This window comes from Vanessa cardui, chromosome 4, assembly GCF_905220365.1.
Source record: "Vanessa cardui chromosome 4, ilVanCard2.1, whole genome shotgun sequence".
Lineage (NCBI taxonomy): Eukaryota > Metazoa > Arthropoda > Insecta > Lepidoptera > Nymphalidae > Vanessa > Vanessa cardui.
The window spans coordinates 5,346,282-5,370,328 of NC_061126.1; the positions used below are offsets into that span (position 1 = coordinate 5,346,282).

The 24,047-nt window shown below is 31.0% G+C and overlaps 3 protein-coding genes across 3 annotated transcripts; 1 reads left to right on the forward strand and 2 right to left on the reverse strand.

Annotated features, from left to right (window-relative positions):
- The first annotated feature begins 610 nt into the window (after nucleotides 1-610).
- LOC124544279 lies at nucleotides 611-5,665 on the forward strand. The gene is made up of 5 exons (XM_047122756.1): nucleotides 611-833; nucleotides 906-1,038; nucleotides 3,915-4,217; nucleotides 4,838-5,004; nucleotides 5,313-5,665. Exons 1-5 carry the CDS (start codon nucleotides 761-763, stop codon nucleotides 5,588-5,590), a joined length of 954 nt encoding a protein of 317 aa, XP_046978712.1. The 5' UTR covers nucleotides 611-760; the 3' UTR covers nucleotides 5,591-5,665.
- A 482-nt stretch (nucleotides 5,666-6,147) lies between these two features.
- Nucleotides 6,148-8,025, reverse strand: LOC124544118 (transcriptional adapter 1-like). Its single transcript, XM_047122563.1, has 3 exons — nucleotides 7,410-8,025; nucleotides 6,796-7,160; nucleotides 6,148-6,319 (listed from the first exon to the last, which is right to left on the reverse strand). Exons 1-3 carry the CDS (start codon nucleotides 7,803-7,805, stop codon nucleotides 6,169-6,171), a joined length of 912 nt encoding a protein of 303 aa, XP_046978519.1. The 5' UTR covers nucleotides 7,806-8,025; the 3' UTR covers nucleotides 6,148-6,168.
- Nucleotides 8,026-10,363: 2,338 nt separating this feature from the next.
- LOC124544195 (cytochrome P450 4d2-like) lies at nucleotides 10,364-21,626 on the reverse strand. Its single transcript, XM_047122655.1, has 11 exons — nucleotides 21,406-21,626; nucleotides 18,430-18,536; nucleotides 18,103-18,193; nucleotides 16,734-16,919; nucleotides 16,223-16,292; nucleotides 15,946-16,148; nucleotides 15,453-15,562; nucleotides 15,193-15,326; nucleotides 14,502-14,602; nucleotides 11,789-11,977; nucleotides 10,364-11,083 (listed from the first exon to the last, which is right to left on the reverse strand). Exons 1-11 carry the CDS (start codon nucleotides 21,554-21,556, stop codon nucleotides 10,920-10,922), a joined length of 1,506 nt encoding a protein of 501 aa, XP_046978611.1. The 5' UTR covers nucleotides 21,557-21,626; the 3' UTR covers nucleotides 10,364-10,919.
- Nucleotides 21,627-24,047: the final 2,421 nt, after the last annotated feature.

The following is a 24,047-nucleotide window of genomic DNA, read 5'->3' on the forward strand; positions in this document are numbered from 1 at the left end:
TTTTCAGCTTATTTAAAGTCAAATGTTTGCCTAGAAATAATCCTGTTAAAACTTTATACTGTATATTAGCTCATGAAAAGAACAATTATAATTAATGCTTTATGAAACGTTTACTAAAACTAGGTACTTGCTTATTAGGCACCCAACAATAAATTTGCGTTAACTTCCCTATAGTAAAGTTTAAGTAACAAAATTCATATTTTTATCAGTGGACAAAAAGTTGGTTACTTTACATAATATTATTCTATTATTTATATTATTTTATTTAATATCTATACATATTTAACATTTGTACATATTTGTATAAATTAAATTATTTAAGCTACATTCTTATCTATAAACAACAAAATTGGTTACTTTTGTTTTCTTATAATCCTTGAGAAATCACAACATAAATTCACGCTTCAAATACTATTTAACGGGTAATAATTTATGCGTATTTTGTATTACATAAATAAGCGTTATCCGAAAATAATCGGTACAGTTACTAAGAACAATATAATATCACATTAAAAAAATAACAAAAGCGATTGTATTTTATAAAGACACGGAACCCTAAAATGAATATTTAGTACTAAAACGTACAAATTTCAGGCATTAACTCGTAGTCACTCTCATCACTACATTATCAAAAAGTCTGCCGTAAAATCACGACCTATTGACATGATATTAATGTAGTAAGCGTTTATCACTTGCCATTACCTAGGCCGGAGGGTAGTCGGTTCACAGTACAATTAACACCGTCTTAGTGACAGTTAAAATGATAAGCGTTAGCCAGTATCTCGTCGCACTGGCGTTAATTATTTCCAGTGAAAATTTTGTGCACATCAATGGTACGATTTATTTATAATCCTCATATTCCTTGTGATTCGGTGATCGATTATAGTGTAACTTTACTCTTTCAGCATATAGGATATTTAAAATAGATGGCAAAGAAACTATATTAGCATCAGAAAATGAAAATATAAGTATACAATGCAAGTCTGATTTTCCTATGACTTACTGCGGTTTCGTTCATCCCAGTGGAAAACGGTTTTCGTGAGTATTATTTAGTTACTAGGTAGTTAAATGAGTCGTAAATGAAGTGTAATGTTATAAGTTTATTGTTTAGAATTCTCATGAATATTTTAGTAGATACCATTGCATATAGTTTAGACAATTTTCAACCGACTTCCAAAAGGAGGAGGCTATCAATTCGTCTGTATTTTTTTTTTTTTTTTTTTTTTTTTTTTTTTTTTTTTTTTTTTGTTTGTTACCTCATAACTTTTCACTGGGTGGACCGATTTTGATAATTTTTTTTTTGTTTGAAAGGTAGTGCTTCCCGTGGGGTCCCATTTTTTTTATTTTTTTTTCCGATGATGGTATCCATGTGAAAACGACATAAGTCTTAAATTTGCATTACGTGTATGCGCGACAAATAGGTGAATAACTGAAAATCACGTTAACCAATTTTGATAATTCTTTTTTTATTATAAAATATATACTTCAAGGGTAATTTGGTGAAAGTTTGGTAAGGTTCTGAGCACAGGATCCATGACAAAGTAACGGAACGGAAGGGAACGGAACAATTCTGAGGAGCACGTTAGCGATACTCGGTCGAATCTTTTATTTATAGGTTATTTGGATATTTGAGTCACCTTCCGTAATGTGGTTATGTTTATGTAATTATCATAGTCGAATATTATAATCAACTAGCTACCCACCCCGGCTTCGCACGGGTGCAATACTGATACTAAATATACTACAGAATTTGTTTATATACGACATCACATCGCAAACTTCTAAAATTATCAGTGTTTCTTTACTATATTGTTCATGTTTTATATACACAAACCTTCCCCTTGAATCACACTATCTTTTAAAATAAACCGCATCAAAATCCGTTGCGTAGATTTAAAGATATAGGGACAGAGAAAGCGACTTTGTTTTATACTATGTAGTGATGGAACTCCTATACGGCTCGCAGTTAGGGTGCGATATGGGGCAGAATTTCTTACTATCTTTAATCAAATTTTGTGTATGTGATGTGATGTCATATGATGTACGAAATATAGTTGGTCTTTTTCAAAGTTTTTTTGCTGAGTTCGATTACAGCTCTTTCGAGGGATCCTTGTAGTTTACGCCGCGTCACGTATTAAATCCGCATTTTCGAAAGTCTATTTTTGCTTTATTCGCAAGTTTCCTTTGAAATTGTCCTCGAAGTAGTTTCTGACTCATATAAACGGAACGTTTAATCTATCCATATAAAAAAAAAATTAGTTAATCAACATCAGCTTCACTTAAAATCGAAAAATAAATAAATTTTTAACAAAAAGAAAAACCGACTTCAAACAAAACACTATTTTAAAACAAATGAATATGCACGAAAAAGTAATAAAAATAATTGCGTATTCAACATATTTTTTAGAGTCTTCCTAAGTTAAATGAAATGAAAAATATCAGACTACTTAAAAGTCGATTAACGATTATATCATGTAGTTATAATTATTGTTATATTTGGAGTCGGTGTCAGCCAATAAAACCCTACAGTATCTATCAAAAAACTATCAAAAAACAATACGAGAATACTTTGACTAATATGTTTTTTACAAATTACCTTTTACACAATAATATACTGGATCAATCAAGGGGCTCGTATCGCTTCTTTCTTTTGATTGTTGGGGCAAGGGCACCGTGGCTGACACCGGCTCCAAATATACCAATAACTATAACTACATGATATAATCGTTAATCGACTTTTAAGTAGTCTGATATTTTTCATTTCATTTAACTTAGGAAGACTCTAAAAAATATGTTGAATACGCAATTATTTTTATTACTTTTTCGTGCATATTCATTTGTTTTAAAATAGTGTTTTGTTTGAAGTCGGTTTTTCTTTTTGTTAAAAATTTATCAATGAATACGTATTATATTTAATATATCTAAAATTGGTATAGGGTCCAGAAAATGTTTTATTTATTTTTGCTATTCATATTATTTTATTTACATAAGTATACTACTAATAAACAATATGTTATTTGTTTCGATAAAAGCTTAATTTTGTTTGATAATCCACAACCAAAACAAATTGAGGTTGGTTAAATAATATATATTTAGTGATAAACAATAATTTCATTTTTAACATACCTGACTTCCAAGAAAGTTATAAGATTTTGTTACATGATATAGTACCGTTAGTAGTATGTGAAATGGTTAGAAAGAATGTTACTTACGTTGATGACGTCTGACAGAGAAATATGGAAGAAGACATGCTGCGCCGATCCTAAATAAAATTGGGATAAGGGCAGGAGGATGAATTTAGTACCGTTCCTATTTTTGTTTCAATCTTACTTATTTGATAATAACTGATATCGTTAAAAGACGGAATCATTGGCATCCTAACGTAATACAGAAAGTTAGTGAATATGCAGTTTGATTAAGTTTCTTTTTTTATAATTAAGGGGATGGCACTATTTGACGTATTTGTAAGAATTCTTAACTATTCTCGAAACCACGAATATACTCATTTTTCATGTCTAAGGCAGCCGGAATTACACAATGGGCCGATTAGGCAAATAGTGACCACTACCAGAATAAATTTGTAGTACAAATCATTCCCTATATCAACAATCCGCCAACTATTTTCACTTACTATCAGGTGGCCATTAGCTCGTCCACTTACTTAATCGATATAGATCACATCACACCTCATTTTAAGTATCAAGTGGTAACCATAGCCTATAGACATTATAACTAACGCGCTCACAACCTTTGGGTATTAAGATGTTGTCCCTTTGGCATTTATTGCTTGACTGTAGGATTTTGGTTAAGTGGCTACTCTGAAGGATTTGCAGAAAGCTCTAACGCAAAGCATTTTTTTTATAATATGAGTTAACAAGGCGAGTTTAATATCTAATATAAATTTTATGAAACAGGTTTGCAGACCGCGCTGTTACAAATGGTAAATGCGTTCAAAATATCAAAGCAACAAAATCGGACAGTGGTGAATGGGGTTGTCATATAGGAAGGCAGTCTGTTAGATTGGAAACTATAAAAAAAATACAAGTGCGAATAGTAAATAAAGTTGCAGCCGTAGAACCCAATATTACAGCAAAGTTAGGGAAGCCGATAACGATCGCATGCGCAACTACAAGGGGCTTAATGCCGTTGAGCTATTGCCGATTTGAACCGCCCAATGGACAATCTTTTAACATAGACTCAACAGTTACGGAAGATCAGTAAGTGTTATAAGCTATTTAAGACCTTATTGTGTTCCTACAATAAGGTCATTTGTATCTGTTGTACCTTTTTTGCCTAATTTTAATTCATAGTATGCATAGCTCTAGTCTACTACGTTGACGAATCAATTGATATGTAAACTTGCGTTACGAAATGTTTAGAAAAACAAAAGATGTGTTTTCATATATTATATCATCAACGGTTGGTGATTAGTAAATAATTATTTGCTGATAACAACTTTGTTACTAGGTTAATTTGTATTAACACCAGTTAATGTAAACACATTATCATCAGATTTATACATATGGGTTACGTTTAAATTATTTTATTACTAGCTACTCGCCCCGGCTTCGCACGATTGGAATTCTGACACAAATTATACTGCAGACTTCTTACAATGTTCACAGTTTTTCAGTTATTCTCTACTACATTGTGCTTGTATTATACATATAAACCTCCCTCTTGAATCTATCAATCTATTAAAAAAACCGCTTTCAAATCCGTTGTGTTATTTTAAAGATCTAAGCATACCTACGTAGGGACAGACAGCGGTAAGCGACTTGTTTTTATAATATGTAATTATGAGATATAATTAAAAATGTTATGTAAAAAATTACAGACCTATTTTGAAGAAGTACTATTATCCATCAAATAGTAGCCTCGACCGAGGAGACTGTGCAGTGACTATTGGTAAAGTTAAGTATGATGATGTCGGGGAATGGACGTGCGGAGCCGGCCTCGATGACGGCAAGGAGCACATCGACGTTATCAGATTAGAGGTCGAAGGTTCGTATCATTCGATACTGCATAAAATATTTATCATAAATTTAATCGAAACTCATAATTCACATAAATCAGAATATCTAACACATTATAATTGCTTTGGTAACAATTTGAGTGCGATATTAACTATATTCCTAATTTTAGTTACAAGTAATTTGCATAAAAAGTTGCAAAAAAAGTATTTGTTTAGTGTGTATTTTGGAATTTCTTTTAACGTAACTCTTAACAAATAATAAGTTTTTATTCGTCCATAAATAAAACTCGGAATTACTGTTTTTTAAAGTAGATGAACTTTTTTCCGACAATTCTAGGTATGTACACGATGTCTACAGCATCAGCCACCGGTGTTACCTTTGGGGGTATATTAATCGCAGTCGCACTTGCTTCACTGGGTTTTATAGCGTGGAAGAAGAGAAGGGTTTTAGGCCAGACAGCGGCGGTGCCAGAAGTGATAGAAATTGAGAATTTAGGCCAACAACACTCTCCACAGCCAGGACGAAGCGTGCCAACTGTTGTTGTGCAGTCACCCTCTGATCCTGGGGAGCCCGGAACTTCACCACTCATGTCTCGGTCACAGAGCCCACCGTAATCATTTTTTAAATGAGCTTTTAAGAATAACTATTTATATCGATTGGTAAGAATAGTGCGAAATGACTTTTTTTAGGACCATATAACATATTTAACTTGATCAAATAAAATGTCTTGGATTGTAACTGACTATATATTTGTGGCTATTTTCTTAACTTATTTTTATCAATTAAAAATAATCTAACCTATGTAACTTAATGTAATTGTAATTATTTCTTGATTTTTCTTTCTATGAATCTTTTCTTTTATTCTCTAACATTTATTTTCAGTAGACAGATACCACACAATATAACAATTTACCACTTTAAAATAAATTTCAATTCTAAGCAAACTAAACTTATGAAAGTATTTTTAAAAATAAGAATATTATATTTTTCCATTATGTAATTAAAAAAAATTATGAATGTTTGTTAAATAATTTTAATTATACTACTATACTGTTTGTTAACTAATATTATATTTAAAAAAAAAATGTAAATATTTTTTATGAAGATTGTATTGTAACATTTGTGATGTAATATTTTATCTGTTATAAATTAAAATAAAAAAAAATTAAAAGATTTTTTATTAATGATATATTTAATAGCTAGGGTGATTTAACATAACTGCTAATCTTTCCATATTTACAGCATAAACAGAATGACAAGCTATAACATTTTTATGTGTCAATAATGTGTTGTAAAACTCATATATGGATAACTTGTCATCATTTGGTTCCGGATTTTGTACACTGAAACAATACAACAAGAATTAATAACCGATAACATAATTTTATAAGTAACTTCCCTGTTTCAACTATTAACCATAGGTTAGTACAGGTTGTGCACCTATGAGTTTGGTCTCATTGACCTGTTTGAAATGCCAGTGACGCTCAATATTTCTGATAATTAAAAAAATTGTGCAAAGAAAGCAAATTAATTATTCTTATGAATGACAAATGATATAAAATTTTCTTGCAAATCAAATAGTATGAGTTAAATAAAAGCATAATTTAGATTTTACCATGTTACAATTTTAAAATGATTAATGATATTGTGATTTTAAAATCCATAAATCTTTATAAATTAAAATTAGAAATGAATTGTTATATAAGCAAATAATTGTTTTTCTTGAGAACAACAATAATAATTAGCAGTGGAAAGCACAATGTGTTTAGCGATGTGTGAGTGTTTGGTCTATTGTTTTTTTTTTTATATTGAGGCTCACCTGCAAGCAATTTCAAATGCCGTTGAATGTTCAACTTCATCTATGGTCGGAGGACATCTGGGTCCCAATGCATCAACACTGTCATCTAAATTGATTCTTCCATCATTTTGGGGATCATATAATTTATTACTATTCCTTAGCCAGATGTTAGGCATATCTGCTCCAATGTCATACATGAATCGTTCATTTCGTAACTTATAACCTTTTCTCTGTGAAACAACAGTGCTTATGATATTTTTGAGAAAGTTTTGTACAGCAACTACAATGAGATCTGCAGCTTCATCGTCGGCTCCTTCCAATCCAAGTTCCCAGGCTGCTAGCATGAACCGGCCCACAACCAGCGCATGGTCTGGTAGGAATATTTCCTGCAATATTAATATTTATTTGTTGGTTCTTTAAAATAATTATTTACAATTATGATTGAAGCAGTAGTAAGTATATCAATAAAAATACTATAAATAATAAGTGATATGAGGAAATTTCTTTTATTATGTGAGTCAATTAAATATTTGGATAAGTAAGATACATAAAATTTATTTATCCTTTACTAGAACATAATATTTAGCCCTGAAGTGTGACACATAGTGTCATATATAAAAAGATTTTATCCTCACCTGTGTTGCATATTTGACTCCATCGCTACCAGCTCCAGGTGGTGAATTAGGTGGTAAGTATTCCAATAGGTCTGCTGGTTCAAAGTTTGACTTTTCAGATGTTCGAGAGTTTCTTTTATGTCTTCTACTATTCCTGTTATGAGTACTTGCTTTTTCTTGAGCGATAGTTATTGAAGTTTCTGCCAAACCTTCGACTTTGTTTAATAAAGCTAGCAAGAATTCGTTGTGATAATGTACCTGATCAGGGCTTAACAGGGCGCGGGCTTCCGTATCAAATTCTTCTTTTGTAAGTTTCATGCGAAACCACTGTTTCATGTGATTGAAATATTTTGTAGATTTCTCACCAAGGGCATCGTTAAGCTTTCGACGAGATATATTTAAGGCGTCAGCAGACATACCTATATACTCTTGTTGCTGTTATAGAAGTAATAAATAGTTCCAATATTGGTTCAGTGTGTTGCTTAGAATAATTTCTGCTAACTCTACCGACAAATATCATAAAGTAACTTATAAATACTTAAATGGATCTCTTTTATTTGATGTTTTTGAAACCAACATTATATTTATTTACAATATTTTATTGATGTCGCGAGTGACACTTGACGTTTGACTGATAAATTGGCCAGTGTTACCAAGTTTAACTTTGCCTTGGAAGTAGTTTGTATGTAATTTCTTGACCATTGAATATGTACATATTTATATTTATTAAAAAGTTGCTTACTTAGTTATTGAATAATGGCACTATATAATTTATAGTGCCATTATTCACTAGTTATTACAAGTTATTCAGTCTTTGACAAATGGAAGTAGTTATTGCGCCAATGTAATGTTTGCTTATCGAAATCGAAATAAAAAACTTGTTTCTTTTGTAGGTGATTTCTATACATTTTTGGTTATAATGAGAAAAAAGCCCTTAAAGTCAATTTTGCCAGTTCGGCAAACAATATCATAAAAATATTTATTTAATTATTGTATATAAGAGTGTAACGATGAGTATATTTGAGTTATAGTTAATTCCAAAACTTAGATTTACGTATTTTATGCGATTTGCTAATAATTTAGACATATTATTCACTTATAGTTTATGATTAATATAAATTTATTTACAATATAACACAATTGAACTTGACCAGTTCGTTCCACGTTAATCTTACGTCGTAAATTCCTTTAACAATTTCGTCGACGTTCAAAACGCCATTTTTTCGCAAATCCATAGTGATTATCTTAGATTAATCTAGCTCTCCACCAGTTATGATATGATATGATATAACTGGTGGAGAGCTAGCTACACTACTACTACTACAGCTAGAGTACATATTTGTAATTATATTTATGACGCGTTGACTAATTTTGTGTTTCCAAATAATACAAATACATTTACAGTACCCACTGTACTGTGTTTTATAAATAGCGTAATTAAATGTGATTATACAATTTACATATATTTTTATCACGCAATTTAAATTTAACTTTATAGCAGATTACATAATAATTAGGTTCAGGCCATTGTCAAAAAGTGAATAACATATTGGACATTAATACCTATTTGATATTCCTATTGATTGTTAATATTTAAAATAGGAATCAATTACGTGAAAAGTGAGAATAAAGACTGAGTCAGAATAAATACCTATATTAAATTTTACCTTACTAATTATTTATTACATAAATATAATTTATTTTACATAATCGCTCATTTTTCAGGTCAAATTCCTAGAAATCTTACGCGCTATAAGTTATAGCAGAAAGTGATAAAAAAAACTTTAAAGTTAAAATTTTATCTGTTTACGCATATTAATCGGTTATTTATATTAATGATGTCCATTAAACTGAAATATAAATAATGCCTATCTAGCTACAAATACTGTCTCTTACTAATCGCATTATTATCATTTAGTTAATAAATATTTAATACCGCCTTACTCAGCGATAAACATACTATTCAGTCTAAACCCGGATTTAGTAGCATTATAGATTATATTGAAGCAGGAAAAAGACAGTTTTTCTTTAAATCCTTAAGAAATGACTTTACGTGTGTTTTTATTTAAATGAAACTTAATAAAATTTCTGTTTAAGCTACTGTTATATACATAAAAATACGCGTCCAGCGGTCTTAGACAATATATCCATTAAGATAAGATTATTTTATTGGTTCTTAGAAGAAAAAGAGCGGATAAATTTTTCCATCAAATGTTTTATAATTATTGCTTTGCAGCATTGCTTTATCAACCGACTTCAAAAAGGAGGAGGTTATCAATTCGTCTGTATTTTTTTTTTTTTTTTTTTTTTTTGTTACCTCATAACTTTTTACTGGGTGGACCGATTTTGATATAAGTCTTAAATTTGCATTATGTATATGCGCGACAAATAGGTGAATAACTCAAAATCACGTTAACCAATTTCGATGATTCTTTTTTTATTATAAAGGATATACTTTAAGGATAGTTTGGTGAAAGTTTGGTAAGGTTCTGAGCACAGGATCTATGACAAATTAAGGGAACGGGAGGGAACGGAACAATTCTGAGGAGCACGTTAGCAATACTCGGTCGAATCTTTTATTTATGGGTTACTTGGATATTTGAACTTCCGTTCTAGGTAAAATGAAATGAAAAATATTAGACTACTTAAAAGTCGATTTACGATTATATAATGTAGTTATAATTATTGCTATACTTGGAGTCGGTGTCAGCCACAGGCACACGCTTCATTGACACCGGCTCCAAATATAACAATAACTATAACTATGTTATATAATCGTAAATCGACTTTTAAGTAGTCTAATATTTTTCATTTCATTTTACCTAGGAGGACTCTCAAAAATATCTTAAATATGCAATTATTTTTATTACTTTTTAGTGCATTTTAATTTGTTTTAAAATACTGTTTTGTTTGAAGTCGGTTTTTCTTTTTGTTAAAATTTTATTTATTGCTTTTATATTTATATCTTCATACCCGAAAGTGATATATGGTGATGATGCGCAGACTATATTATGTAATGCTTTTATTTGCATAACCGCAGTTCAGTCTCTATTCCCAAATTTTCATAATAAGATAGGACTGTAAAATCTAGTAGTTGTAGTTTAGGTGCAGTAACACAACACACTTTTCTGAAGAAGTACCTTCGTGTGTGATCATCGCCAACTTCCGAAAATCGGACTGATGGTTGCTTCTGAAAATTTCTTGCCAGAAATGAAAAAGACGGTTTTTCGAGAATTTCCAAATTCGCGGCCTTATAAGGTAGCCATTAGACCAATGAAACAGTTTACAACAATATTACAACAATAAAAAAACAAATTATCTACATATTACACATAATTGTTTAATTACTTATCACAATATTAGTGGTATAAAATGTAAATTGTAAAAAAATATATTTAAGACATCTTTATTTACACATTGTACAGTTTGTTTGATATTACATTCTCAGCAGCAGGAGCATTCTCAAAATAATGACTAATATTTTATGTCGTCCAATGACCAATTCTATTTTACTTTTATTTGTAGTGTTTCTTATAATGTTTCTCTAGGTTTCAATTTCAATTTAACCCCCGTATCTGATCGCAATATGAGTTCGGCACAGAGCCCTATATCTTGCATGTTCTCTGGCAGCAGTATGTAATGCTTTATGATACTAGCAATAGTGACTTTCATTTCCATCATAGCAAATTTCTGACCTAAAAGTTATAATTATATATAGTCAACAATTCTGTTCGTCTAATACCTACCTAACGGTATTACAGCGAGCAAGCAAGCAACAGCAGCCTGTAAATTTTCACTGCTGGGCTAAAGACCTCCTCTCCCTTTGAGGAGAAGGTTTGGAACATATTCCACCACGCTGTTCCAATGCGGGTTGGTGGAATACACATGTGGCAGAATTTCTATGAAATTTGTCACATGCAGGTTTCCTCACGATGTTTTCCTTCACCGCTGAGCACGAAATGAATTATAAAGACAAATTAAGCACATGAATCAGTGGTGCTTGCCTGGGTTTGAACCCGCAATCATCGGTTAAGATGCACGCGTTCTAACCACTGGAATTTATACATATATTACAGATTTGAAGAGAATCTGTGAAAATTTGCCCAAGACTTTTAAATAATTAGTTTAGTTAAATAGTCTGCTTATGATAAACCCGCTGATTAACTAAATAGTGATCCCAATTAAAAAAATAAATTAGAGTTCATATTCCATCTATCTTTGTCCTACCCAATAGAATTAGTCTGTCAGATGATTTGCCTTTTGTAAGATCTTCCATATTAAATATAGATTATAGACGGTTGGTAGCATTTTTTTTAAATACATAAATATAAATTGATTTCATATATGTATATATTTTCCGTAAGCATTTTAAACAGGCTTTGGCTCAATTCAATTCTTACCAATACAATTCCTAGGCCCAGCACTAAACGCAAGCCAACTGAAAGCGTTCACCGCTGAACTGGCTGACGCGGTGTCAAATCGCTCAGGTCGGAACTCCATAGGATTATCGTAAACGTCGGGATGCCGATGCATCTCGAAAATGTTAACAAGGATTGATGCATTTTTTCTTATTTTTAATCCCGCTATCTCTGTAAAAGAAAAAAAAACAGTTTTTACTAAAAATATACAAAATAGATCCGGATTGTTTTTTCTGACTAATACTATTACATAGTCAATATTACAAGAAAACGATGGATAGACTGTGTGAAAGACGATATGGTTAGAAAGAATGTTACTTGTGAGATGACGTCTGTAAGAGAAGTATGGAAGGAGAAGACATGCTGCGCCGACCCCAAATAACATTAGCATAAGGGCAGGAGGATGAATGACTATTAGTCAATATTACAAATCAGGTATTATATTTGTCGTTACACCAGGTACATATTATAATTATTATTAATCAAATATGCAAAAACGTTATTATTATAAAAATAATTCATCATATAAATCGACTTTAACTAATAATTACTACGACATTTATTAGACGAACGCCATTTTTATTTATATTCGTGGAACACTTCATAAAAGCCCGCCATAAATACCACCATGTCAAAGATAAAAAAAAATCAAGGGCAGTAAGCCAATTAATAAAATCAATGTGCCATTCGATTTAAGTAAAATAAAATATTATACAAATGTTTTTTAAATGTTTGGAGCTAAGGTTAATTTGTGTTTAATGTTATGTATATATAACTGGCTTTATGAACATCAATGTTTAATTTATATTGTTATCGTAAGGTTTTATAGGTGTAATGTTTGTTAAAAATACTGGCATTTAATACTCCCCCATATAACATTAAAAAAAAAAAGATAAAAGTAGTTAAAAAAGTGATGAAAGAGAGAAAAATTGCTGTATTTTTAAATAAAAAATAATTTTTGGTGTTAGTAGTTTTATATAATTACAAATTATTTTGTTAATATGTGATATCATAATATCAGGTAAGTGTAGAAATGATTAAATTATCTAGGTATAAATACAAGATTTAATTTCTCAAAAAGTATCTAAATCAATTAGAGCGGACCAATGATATTCTAATAAACGGATATGTTATACCCATACTAAACAACAGAAAAAAGTGTGCCGCGCCGGGGACCGTTTATTTTAAATTTCGTTACAAGTAAAAAGGATAGTTTGATAAAAACAATAAGTAAAAGGGATAACTAGATGTTTTGATTACGCAAAACGTATTACTACATAATTATGATGTATTATAACGTATTACTGGCATAATTATGATGAAAACGACTAAAGGCAAACGTCCCAATTAGGACGTTTTCTAGTCTTCACTTTTTGCGCGTTAATGACATATCTGTTTACTAGAACATCATTGGTGCGGACGATATCGTCCGGGAAATTCCGGCCACGACCCGGTGGCGAATCTCAATTATTTACTACTAAGGTATTATTTACAACAAAGTAAATATTACACTCTGCACTATATTATTAATAACAGTTGCACTCTATGCCCTTCCATTATCCGATGGAACGCTAATCGAAATGACCGGAAAAAGTTCAAACGCAGGACTAACGGCTTTACATGCTTCCGACTTCTAGGCTTCCTTCCGGGCGGGTCTGAGAATCTTTTAATAGAGAACCTAGTCACTTTTCATAGGCCTCACCTGGGGTTTGAACTCTAGGCCTCGGGACATTAAATCATCGAGCCTGTCAAAAAAGTCTACAAGTATTCAACAAAAACAATAAAATTTAAGCTTGGACTTTATTTTTTAAAATATAGGTTTGACATTGAACATGTTTCAATCCTTCTCGTCTAAGAGAGAGGGGGCCTTAGCCCAGCAGTGGGAAAATTACGGGTGTTGTTGTTTGACATTACTATAGGATATTATTTAATACTTGAATTGGTATTAAATTTTCACCTCTTTACACAATTATACTTTTCCTGTAATATTTTATTTTATTATATTTTTTAATTTCAAGTAACATAATATGTCGAGCCCTTGTATAGATTATTATCTAATGTCCAATGCATCCTTGACACGACATATACTGTTACGCGGCTGAATGATTCAATACTAGAACTAAAATATAGTCTGCCTTCCACGCCTGGCTTCGCACAGTTGAAAAAAAATATACCTGAGATTAGATTTTGCTCGATTAGTGAAATTTGTTTTTTCGGAATGCCATAATTATTGGTTATTTTTATAGTATAGTAGGTTCTTTAGTTGGTACAGATACATATTGAAAAAATAATCTTATCAATTTATTAGAAAACAGCTAATCGATCTTGGAGCTCAAGACTCTTCAGGATGTTTTTAAGAATGTGTTATTTATCGTTGCCTCAGGATATGCGTAAAATTATATAATCTATTCTCACAACTATATGCTAACATTGTTTTTAAAGAATCAGCGACAACTATTATTTATAATAGTTTTTGTATATAAAAAAATATCATATCAAAAATAACCTTAATTAGGGTTTAATATTCAATGAGCCTCTAACTCATTTGTTAATTCATACAAGTCTGCATACCCTGAGGTATGCAGACTTGACTGAGTTCAAATTTGTCTATACTCTCCTAATAATCATTTTCATAGATTTATTTGAAATTCAAATATAAAGTGTAGTTTATTATTTTATAAATACTAAAAGTTACCTGTATCTTGCGTAACGAGCCTTCCTATGACAGGTACGGAAGGATACAAGCGAAGACTCTCTTTGATAACTGCTTCCAAGTATTTCATTTGTTGCACTTCCCTACATACAAAAATATAATATTTTAACATTTCGTTAATTTTCTAATGCTGGGAAAAGATCTGCTAACGATGTGGTTCTTGTAGGTAGATGTCTTTTCTTCTGAATTTGTAATACCAGAATATAGAAGAGATAGTGAAGCTTGCTATGCAGAGCCGGATTTTAAGGTCTGGAGGCCCCCGGGCCACAAAGCAGTGGGGGCTCTAGACAAACAGAAGCGTGAACAAGCTAATAATTATATTATCATGAATTAATTACTTTTGTTATTTCAATCAGTAAGCAATGATTTATTTACTTGTATCGGTAACTTTTAAATTATTAAATAATAACATTATTATAATTTGACTATATCTCGGTATTTGTTAACTTGCTGAAAACTGTGGCCCCCACTAATGTGGAGGCCCCAGGGCAGTTGCCCCGGTTGCCCTCTCCTAAATACAGCCCTGTTGCTATGCCGTATTAAAGCGCGTGACTTTCTATTAAGACCCCAATTTTCCATATGTTTTGTGTAATTGCTTTTTTATTAGCGAAATATAAGGTGTTTTATTCATATTTTACCATGAACGGAAATTATAGAAAAGATGTAAACATACGTATAAATTGGATCTCTGTCTAAGTTTTCTCCTATGATGCTCTTTTGTTCTTCTAGAATTTTCTCTTGAATCTCTGGATGTTTCGAGAGACAATATAGCGCAAAACAAAGTCCGGATGTCGTTGTATCGTGACCCTAAAAATTACATAGCTTGAATAGTTTACATTATGTAGTTTGTCTTTTATATCGTAATAAGATATTTTTTTTAAACTATTAACACACGATATGATTACACTGGTAACGGATCTACGCGGAACTCACCTCAAACATGAATGTGTCCACTTCTTCCCTCACGTGCTCATCACTGATTTGTTTACCGTCAACTTCGGATAGAAGGAGCAGGTCCAAAAATGCATGCTTGTTTTTTATGCCTGAAACACACAAGTTAATTAATAAATTCATTGTATACAAAATTATTCATTGAAATTTATTAAATACATCGTTAATTTTAGAGCAATGATTTTTTTTGTCATAGTACAAAAAAAGTTTCGATATATTAATCCAGATGTGGGTGTATTTTTAGGAATGTTTGTTTATACGTATGTGGCAAATTTAATTTCATTCATGCGTGTTTAATCATGATATTTTCGAACTTGGCTCACACCGGTGACCCCGAGATAAATTATTAGACGGGTCAAGATTTTAACTGGACGCCTTCGCTTTTTTTTGTTGGGGTTCGGCCAAAAAAAACAGGAAATATTTAAATTATCTTAAGTTTAATACTATGCAAAATATTGTTACGATATAAATATACCTAAATCAGAGTTTTCATTTAAATTATTAATATTTATTTCTGACTTTTGTAATTCTTCCCGTCTCAAATTGATAACTTTTCTTGTATGTGAATGAAGAATTTCAGTGGCTTTATCTTGTATCCTTTTGTACGGAAGCAAATTGAATATTGGGTCTTCTCCTATGAACGGGTTTCGCATTCTCAATGACAGGATCTTGGTCAGACTAAAATTGATAACATGATATTACTGTTAGTTCGTACAATAATATAAAAATATTTCTGGTTATACAATACTTACGACTCAATCGCCTTTACATATTTAGATTCGCTATTGTTTTGAGCATCGAAAGAAACACCCATAATAGATTCTGCAAATAAATATTTAACTTAGTTTTGTAAGCAGCTTTGTAAGTGTACTAGGCTTTTTTCCAACACTACTGCTTAGATGTTCATACAAGCCTAAGAACTTTCTCAGGCCTCTTTCGTCCTAGGATACTAGGAAGAAAGAGGCCTGGAAATGTAGGTCTGTAGATGACAATTTCATTTTAGGAAATAAACCATTGCTTTTTTTAGGTTTTGTAGTTTCAGACGACACAGAATATCATAGGTCCAAAACAAGCAACTTCGATGCCGTATCGTGTCGAGAAAATCACCGAAAAGCATCGTAAAAAAATACAGAACGACTTTGCATCCTGATACATTACTTTGCATGATGTATGTTGTACCTGTGTCTGTTTCCTGTTTCAGGTCTCAGTAATAAATCTCAGGTAATAAATCTTAAAAATAGTGTTATTAGGAACATTGATTACCTGTGACATTGTCCAGGGCCGTTAAAGCTATAATAGGAAACACGTCGAAAGCTCTACCATCGGTGTAGTTTTGTAATTTCTTAATCAGTATCTTTTCGTTTTTCAAGAAAACTGGTAGAAAGTTTTGTAGGATTTTGAAATGAAACGCCGGCGTTAAGAACTTCCTCGTTGTTCTCCATCTGTGGCCTTCAAAGATTTATATTTAAATAACAAATGTTTTAATAATTGCTTGTTATTAAAGTTTAATGGTGGTGAGTAAATAAAAGTAGACAACTTTACCGCTGTATTCCAGTATCCCATATCTTTCTACACATACACAATATTACGTAACTGGTTTGTTATAGACTTATAGGTGTGTATTTAGAAGCAGCACCAGTTTTTTTTATAACTTTATCTTAGCAGCTTTATAGCTCGTATATTATATGGATTTATATTCTAAGAAACTGCTGAAATAGTATTGAAATAGTATTATTATTGCTTAGTATATCGATAAAACCAATTCACTTTATAATATTGTTGTGTCAATGAGCCCATCCCTTAATCTGCATATTATAATTAAGGAATTATATTTATAAGAGAAAAAAGTAATCTTCAACTAATATTAGTTGTAGATTGATAAAGTTTAATGTAACTGTGAGTTTGGTTCAAAATAATACTTTTTCAATAATATTTCGTTTTTAAAGATCTTTTTATAAGTATATTTTAATATTTTTAATTAATGTTTATGTTGTTATATCTATCCACCCTTATCCTAAGTAAATAAAATGATTGTAACGATATTAAATTTCGTCATTCTATAATAATTAACTAAATCAAATTAGTTTAAGATATTATCTTAAATCTTTAAAAATATATGTGATGACGTCATTTTACTGGAACTTTGGTGATAAAACGTCATTGACCTAGTTAACCAGAGTATTGAGAAACCGAATCATCTGTTAATGAATTTACTTTGAAGAATTTTGTAGCATAAAACATTTACTTTGAACTAATCTTATAGGCAGTTGACACTGCTATCACTTTAGACAACTACTATACCGAACATTGAGTGAAAGAATTTTTTACCGACCAACCAACCGATGAGGCGAGATGGCCCAGTGGTTAGAACGCGTGCAACTTAACCGATGATTACGGCTTCAAACCCAGGCAAGCACCAATGAGTTGTCATGTGTTTAATTTGTGTCGCGCTCGGTAGTGAAGAAAAACATCGTGAGGAAACCTGCATGTGACTAATTTCAACGAAATTTGCCACATGTGTATCCACCAAAACGCGATGGTAAAGCGTGGTTCAATATGCTCCAATCTTTCTCTATATTTACAAGATGTTAATGTGATGTGATAATGTATAAAATAATTAATAATCTCGTACCTGTAGATGTAAGAAGTCCATCGCCAAGCCAAGGTTTCAGGAAATAATACGAGTATCCCTTGGTTATTAGGTCGTTGCGAGACATAACAGCCTATTAAAAACATATTAATAGAAATAAACAAACACAAAAATAATAGCGTTATTATTTAATCAAGCATTTTAACTGTCCGTTTCAAATATTGTAAAGAGAAGTCGCTTTTTAAATATTAAAGGTAAAACAGACTCCTTGTAAGGATAAGGTTTTATTTCGTACACCACGCTGTTTCGTTCTACAAATGCAGAGTTTAATGAGTGAATATAAATATATAATGAGACTTATTTAGTAACCTCAATATATTTTGGGTGTGACAGCACAACATACACGGTGTGGAGCAGATGAGCCCTGAATACATTGCCATATTGTTCCCTTAACTTATGAAGAAGAGGCAGGAATCCTAAAAATAATTTTATTTAATAAGATCTGACCATTAAATACTATTTCGTATATAGGTACAGCAGCCTAAACACTTCTCCGCACAGCACTTTCTCGGCTAGCATTACATGCTAGAACACAATTTAGAATATAACAGGTTTCTAACTAAATTAGTTTTCCGCCAGTTAAAATTGACCGACCTCCATGGTCGAGTGGTGTGTACACCGGTTTTCATGGGTACGCCACTCTGAGGTCCCGGGTTCGATTCCCGGCCGAGTCGATGTAGATTACCATTAGTTTTCTACGTTGTCTTGGGTCTGGGTATTTGTGGTACCGTCGTTACTTCTGATTTCCATAACACAAGTGCTTCAGCTACTTACATTGGGATCAGAGTAATGTATGTGATGTTGTCTCATATTTATAAAAAAAAAAAAATATTGGAATTGTTGGCGCAGATTAGTGTACTATCCAAAATATTTTTTTAAACTAGTATTTACTGGTATTACAATAAACACTAGCCCATAAGAGTAGGCAAACTTTTAGGGTGATTTAGTATAATATCGTTTAGAAAAGTTAAATGTATTACTAATTTTACTCAGTTATCATAGTGTAAATTGTTTAACATTCTAGATAAAAATATACATACTCATCTAACAGTATCAATATTGTTTAATCATTATAACAGCGTATGCTGTGCCCAGTCTGTTGGGCATGATAAATGGCACCCAATATCGAATGTAAAGTGATTCTCAAGTATACTGTGTTATCGGTTACATTCGACCACTATGTTCAATCTTACCTAAAATTTTGCTCTATAACTTACATTTAAAACAAAATATTTGGTTACAAACAATATGATGAATGAATATCAATTTTGATAATGCATTTTCTACCCTAGTACCTTCACAATAAACAAGTTTTTGCAATTTTGAAAAATAGTTAATGAAGAAATTTAAAACTAAAGAATATTTAAGAATGGTAACACTCGGAAAAATTTGCTTGAATCATAACAGTTCAAATTGATTTATCCCAAAATGTAAGACAAAATGCGACAAGCGAATGCACAAACAAAATACACCTTTCGAATCACATAACTATTCTCAAAGTCTTGAGTCTATTTGTTAACAGCTCAATGTGATCCTTACGACGTAAGTGTTTGCTACGCACAATTCCAAAATATTTACTATTATTATTAGCATCAACAACAGAATATTGACCAATAGAGCTGTATATATTAGCTGTGAATATTATTTATGGATATTAGAGTTAAAGGTTCTGAGATAGAATGGATTGAGTTGTTTAGTTAAGATTTAATTACGTTTGACGTTCAGGAAGGAAAAACTAATTTGTTGTATGGCTTTGTGCAAATCCCTTTATGGAATTAACACCCACTCATTAGACATTTTACCTTCAAACAGTATTGAGTGTTGTTGTATTCCGGCTCGAAGGATGAGTGAACATATATCTTCTTGCCAAAGTTTGGTGGCGCATTCGCGATGTAAGGGATTGTTAATATTTCTTTCAGTACCTTGATGAGTAGGCAGTGGTGACCACTTACCATGTCTGACTATAGTATTAAAAAAACCAGGTATTAAGTAGTTTTTGTTTATTTTTTTAATATGCACAGTATTTTCTTTATCTTTAATAACCTTAAGAATTTAATGTTGTTTTTTTTTTCCAATATTCAGCCCGGAGTATTGTAGTCGTTTATTTTAAATGATCTTATTATCTGTTTCGATTGGTTTTAGGTATTGCAGTCAAGTTATAGCGGATTAGTAATCGTTAAAATCAGAATAAGAAGAAATTAAATAAAATGTATCCAAGTACACACGTAAGCGTGCGTCATTAAAATGGTTTTGTAACTAAATGAACATCAGAAATAACTGAAGTTTTATATTTTTAACATTGTTAAGTCATAAAAGTATTTATAGAATCAATAAAGTTTAAAAACATATATAAAAATAAACGAAAAAAATATTTTCAACTGCAGTCAGTGATTTGATTTATGTGAAAGAAAAAGAAAAACATAAAAACTGTTGCTATTTTTTTTAAGGTTACATATAAAATTTAATATTTATCATCATCAGACATATTTTTTACACTAGGCGAAAGTACTTCACCATGATAAAATTAGATATTAACAATACACGTTAAGTCGAATTAATGACGATCTTATTTTTTTATTTGCTTCTTTATAGTAAATGGTCGCCGCAAATAGATTGGCTGTGTAAGAAATATTAACAATTGCTTACATCGCCCATGCGCCACCAATATTGAGAAGTTGGATATTATGTCCCTTGTGTAATACTCTTCTCACAGAAACACAAAAATACTCTTACTCCTTGACGGTAGAATCTGTGTTATGAGAGTGGTAACTAGAGTCTGCATAAAGCTTTAAAAAAATTAAAATATTCGTATGTTACTTTACTATTTTTAACCTACAATATTTATGTCTTAACCAGTAGAGCTGTTATATTTATAAAAATATTATGCAGTAGCACCATACTTTATACTACTAATTTATTGAATGCAACATTTATCAATTCTTAACAAATATTTGATGACAACAGTTGCTATGCTATAACCGTAATAGCACCACGTATCTTAATTGCTTTTAAAAATAATTTCAAGAACATCTAAAGTCATCTCGCATGAGCTAAAATCTTATAGCGGTGAGGAATATTCTCAAAGTATAATGTTATGTTCATTACGGTATTTTAAGGATACCCTATTTTTTATTTTTAAAATAACTGATTAATTGAACATTAAAGATAACTAACTTTAGTAATCGCACATGTCCATTGCAATATGCAATGAAGCTGAAACTTTTATAGTATTTTTTTCGAACAATATTCAAATGTCACTCAAAAATATTTTATATCTTGACTTACCCCTGGATTTCGTTAGAAGTAAAAGTCCATTGCCTATTAAAGGAAGAGGTCGCGGTCCCGAAAAATTAAACGTATTACAATCTTTAATAAATATTAGCCAAGATGTTAAAACGGTCAATACTAAAATCAACAATATCAATGTAGCAATCATTTTTTCAATAATAAATAGGCTTCGATATATCGATCAAAGGTAATTAAACCGTCCGTGTTGTGTCACTGAGTATCGGCGACTATTTGATTTTAAACGAACGTTAAAATTAATTATGGTTTTTAACATGTTAAATACCACGATATTAACTTTTACGTAGGTTGAATGCTGTGGTATATAAATAAATACTCGGAATTACAGAAAAATGGGATTTTCAGAGATTGATTTGATTCACGTAGGTAAATCTCATTGCCTTATATTATGTATGATAATTCTAATGCTATTCTAAGTTATACAAAATTAAAATTGTATTAAGTGACGGAAAAGGGAAAGAGAGCGGGGGAAGTTCATTCGGTGATAAAGTCGAGACAATCGCGCAGATGTGTCCCAATAGTATTTATCGTTTTCTATGTGTCTGTGAGAATATTATATTGAAATTTGAAATCGATAACGACCCTAATTGTATGGTACTAAAATGAATCACTATGACAAAATAAAAAAAAATAACGGATTTTTGTTGGAACTTAGAAGTCAGATCCCTAACTATCAATCTAATACTGCCTTGACACATATTTTTATTATATATCATTTTAAAATATATAAAAAAAAGTCAGTTTGGGCCACGTCTCCCAAGAAGACTAATGAAATTCAGCGAAGATCTGCTAATGTTTAGCCTAAAATATAAAACGCCAAAATGTATAAAAATAGAATGTAAAAAAAGGCACGGGCATCTGCGAGTCTGTGGATGTTGTAAAATAAAAAAAAAATAAAAAATACTTCCTTGAAAGTTTTCCAAGAATATTTTTTGTGTTGAAGAATGCACTTCGGCATTTTTTTTCGAAACACCACTTTTTAATAGTATATTTTGTTAAAATAATTTGACTATATATAAAAGTCATTTCTACATCTAAATTTAAAGTTAAATATGGTATGTATACCTACTTTTATTTTTTATCATAATTTTATGATGACAAAACTATTTAAATACTTCAGGGCTGACAGGTATTTTTGTATATCCCTTTCATTTTATTTATATAACGACAATGAACTTAACTTTTTAACTCGATAAACATAACATGGTCGTTCGGTCGTCAACAATCCTTGAAACATATTTGTTAAACCAGTGAGTGCAATTTAGTTGAGAAATTAGGTTAAAAGATAATACTATATAATAGAGTCGTCGTATACTGTGTGTAAATTGTTCAGGGGCAAAACCTTTTTATTTTTCTTTTTTTTTAATATATATTTAGTACATTTCTTAAACAACATCTATAAACTTTTTACTTAAGTAAAGTCTTCAAAATGAACAAACTCTAAATTATAGGCATGGTAAGTTTCGTAGAAAAGCATTTGTATTTATTTGCACGTTAGTTATAATGTAGTAAACAACCAAAAACCAGTTAACGTTATAAACAATTTATTTTTCCCTTTTATTTATTATAAACATATATTATATGTAAATGTTACTATTTGTAATTTTTTATAAAATTAAAAATAACATTTGTTATTCGATTAGTAAATCTTACAGTAGGCCAACTTTATTAACATCGATTGTGATTCGTTCCCGATTATATTCTGATCCAACTTCTACTATTCTTCACAAAATTAAACCTCAGTTTAAACGTGACTGAGGGCGAATTTCTACTTATTTATGTCTTTTACGATTTGATTTCGATTGTAGTTCGATCCTTTTTCGTTCCAACTTGATTGTTGCTTTAATAGAATAGGAAAAACGGCGGAACGGTAACGATTACGTTTCGATTTCATTGCAATAAAGTGAAGTGAGACTCTGTTAGTATAATTGGCCTGTATATAACTTAAACACGAAAAAAATATTGAATACTTTATTTAATATTCTTCCTGTATAAAGTTTTGGAGCAACTTGTAGTATAGTAGACTTTATAGTAGCGGATTTGCAGTACGTACTCGAGTAAATAGTTTTACGTATTAAATGTAATTAGATGTAATTAATGTAATTAGATGTAGCATCGGAAAATGAAATGGAATGAAAATAAAACCGATTACTGCCGACTTACACAACGAATAGAAATAGCTCCCTATCGCGTCATTCGACGCTATTCGTCGCTATAGATTCACGCGTCAGAGAAAGCAAGTGCATGTCAATCGACGCGTCAAATTGACGAATATATTAGGTCATATGATATTACAAGTTATTACGTTTGTGCAAAGATCCTATTAGCGTGAGAAATAAATATTGATAATTTGAGATAGCGTACTTAATTCGGATGTGAGCGGTTTTACGAATTTAGCCGATGCGACATCTAAGTTGTGTCGTATAAACAATAGTTTATTTTTCCTTTTAAAATGGATTTATTCATGTTAAATCAAAACAAAGATTAGCGATATTCAACATCCAATACATCACACATCGCTCTTAAATAAAATATGTTTTTATATTCAAAAAAATAATCTGTTTGCTATATTTTAGACAAACAAACATTTTAATATACATATAGATGGTTAAATAGGCCTG

What these genes read in the sequence shown, in the direction of transcription:
- LOC124544118 (XM_047122563.1), bottom strand. Translation starts at nt 7,805, where the DNA reads ATGTCTGCTGACGCCTTAAATATATCTCGTCGAAAGCTTAACGATGCC. An exon ending in GAGTCAAATATGCAACACAG is followed by an intron (nt 7,161 to 7,409) that starts GTGAGGATAAAA and finishes TTAATATTGCAG; the next exon opens with GAAATATTCCTACCAGACCA. An exon ending in GCATTTGAAATTGCTTGCAG is followed by an intron (nt 6,320 to 6,795) that starts GTGAGCCTCAAT and finishes GTATTGTTTCAG; the next exon opens with TGTACAAAATCCGGAACCAA.
- LOC124544279 (XM_047122756.1), top strand. Translation starts at nt 761, where the DNA reads ATGATAAGCGTTAGCCAGTATCTCGTCGCACTGGCGTTAATTATTTCC. An exon ending in AAATTTTGTGCACATCAATG is followed by an intron (nt 834 to 905) that starts GTACGATTTATT and finishes TTACTCTTTCAG; the next exon opens with CATATAGGATATTTAAAATA. An exon ending in CCCAGTGGAAAACGGTTTTC is followed by an intron (nt 1,039 to 3,914) that starts GTGAGTATTATT and finishes TTTATGAAACAG; the next exon opens with GTTTGCAGACCGCGCTGTTA.
- LOC124544195 (XM_047122655.1), bottom strand. Translation starts at nt 21,556, where the DNA reads ATGATTGCTACATTGATATTGTTGATTTTAGTATTGACCGTTTTAACA. An exon ending in TGGACTTCTTACATCTACAG is followed by an intron (nt 16,920 to 18,102) that starts GTACGAGATTAT and finishes AAATCTTTGAAG; the next exon opens with GCCACAGATGGAGAACAACG. An exon ending in GCTCGTTACGCAAGATACAG is followed by an intron (nt 11,978 to 14,501) that starts GTAACTTTTAGT and finishes TTTCTTTTACAG; the next exon opens with AGATAGCGGGATTAAAAATA.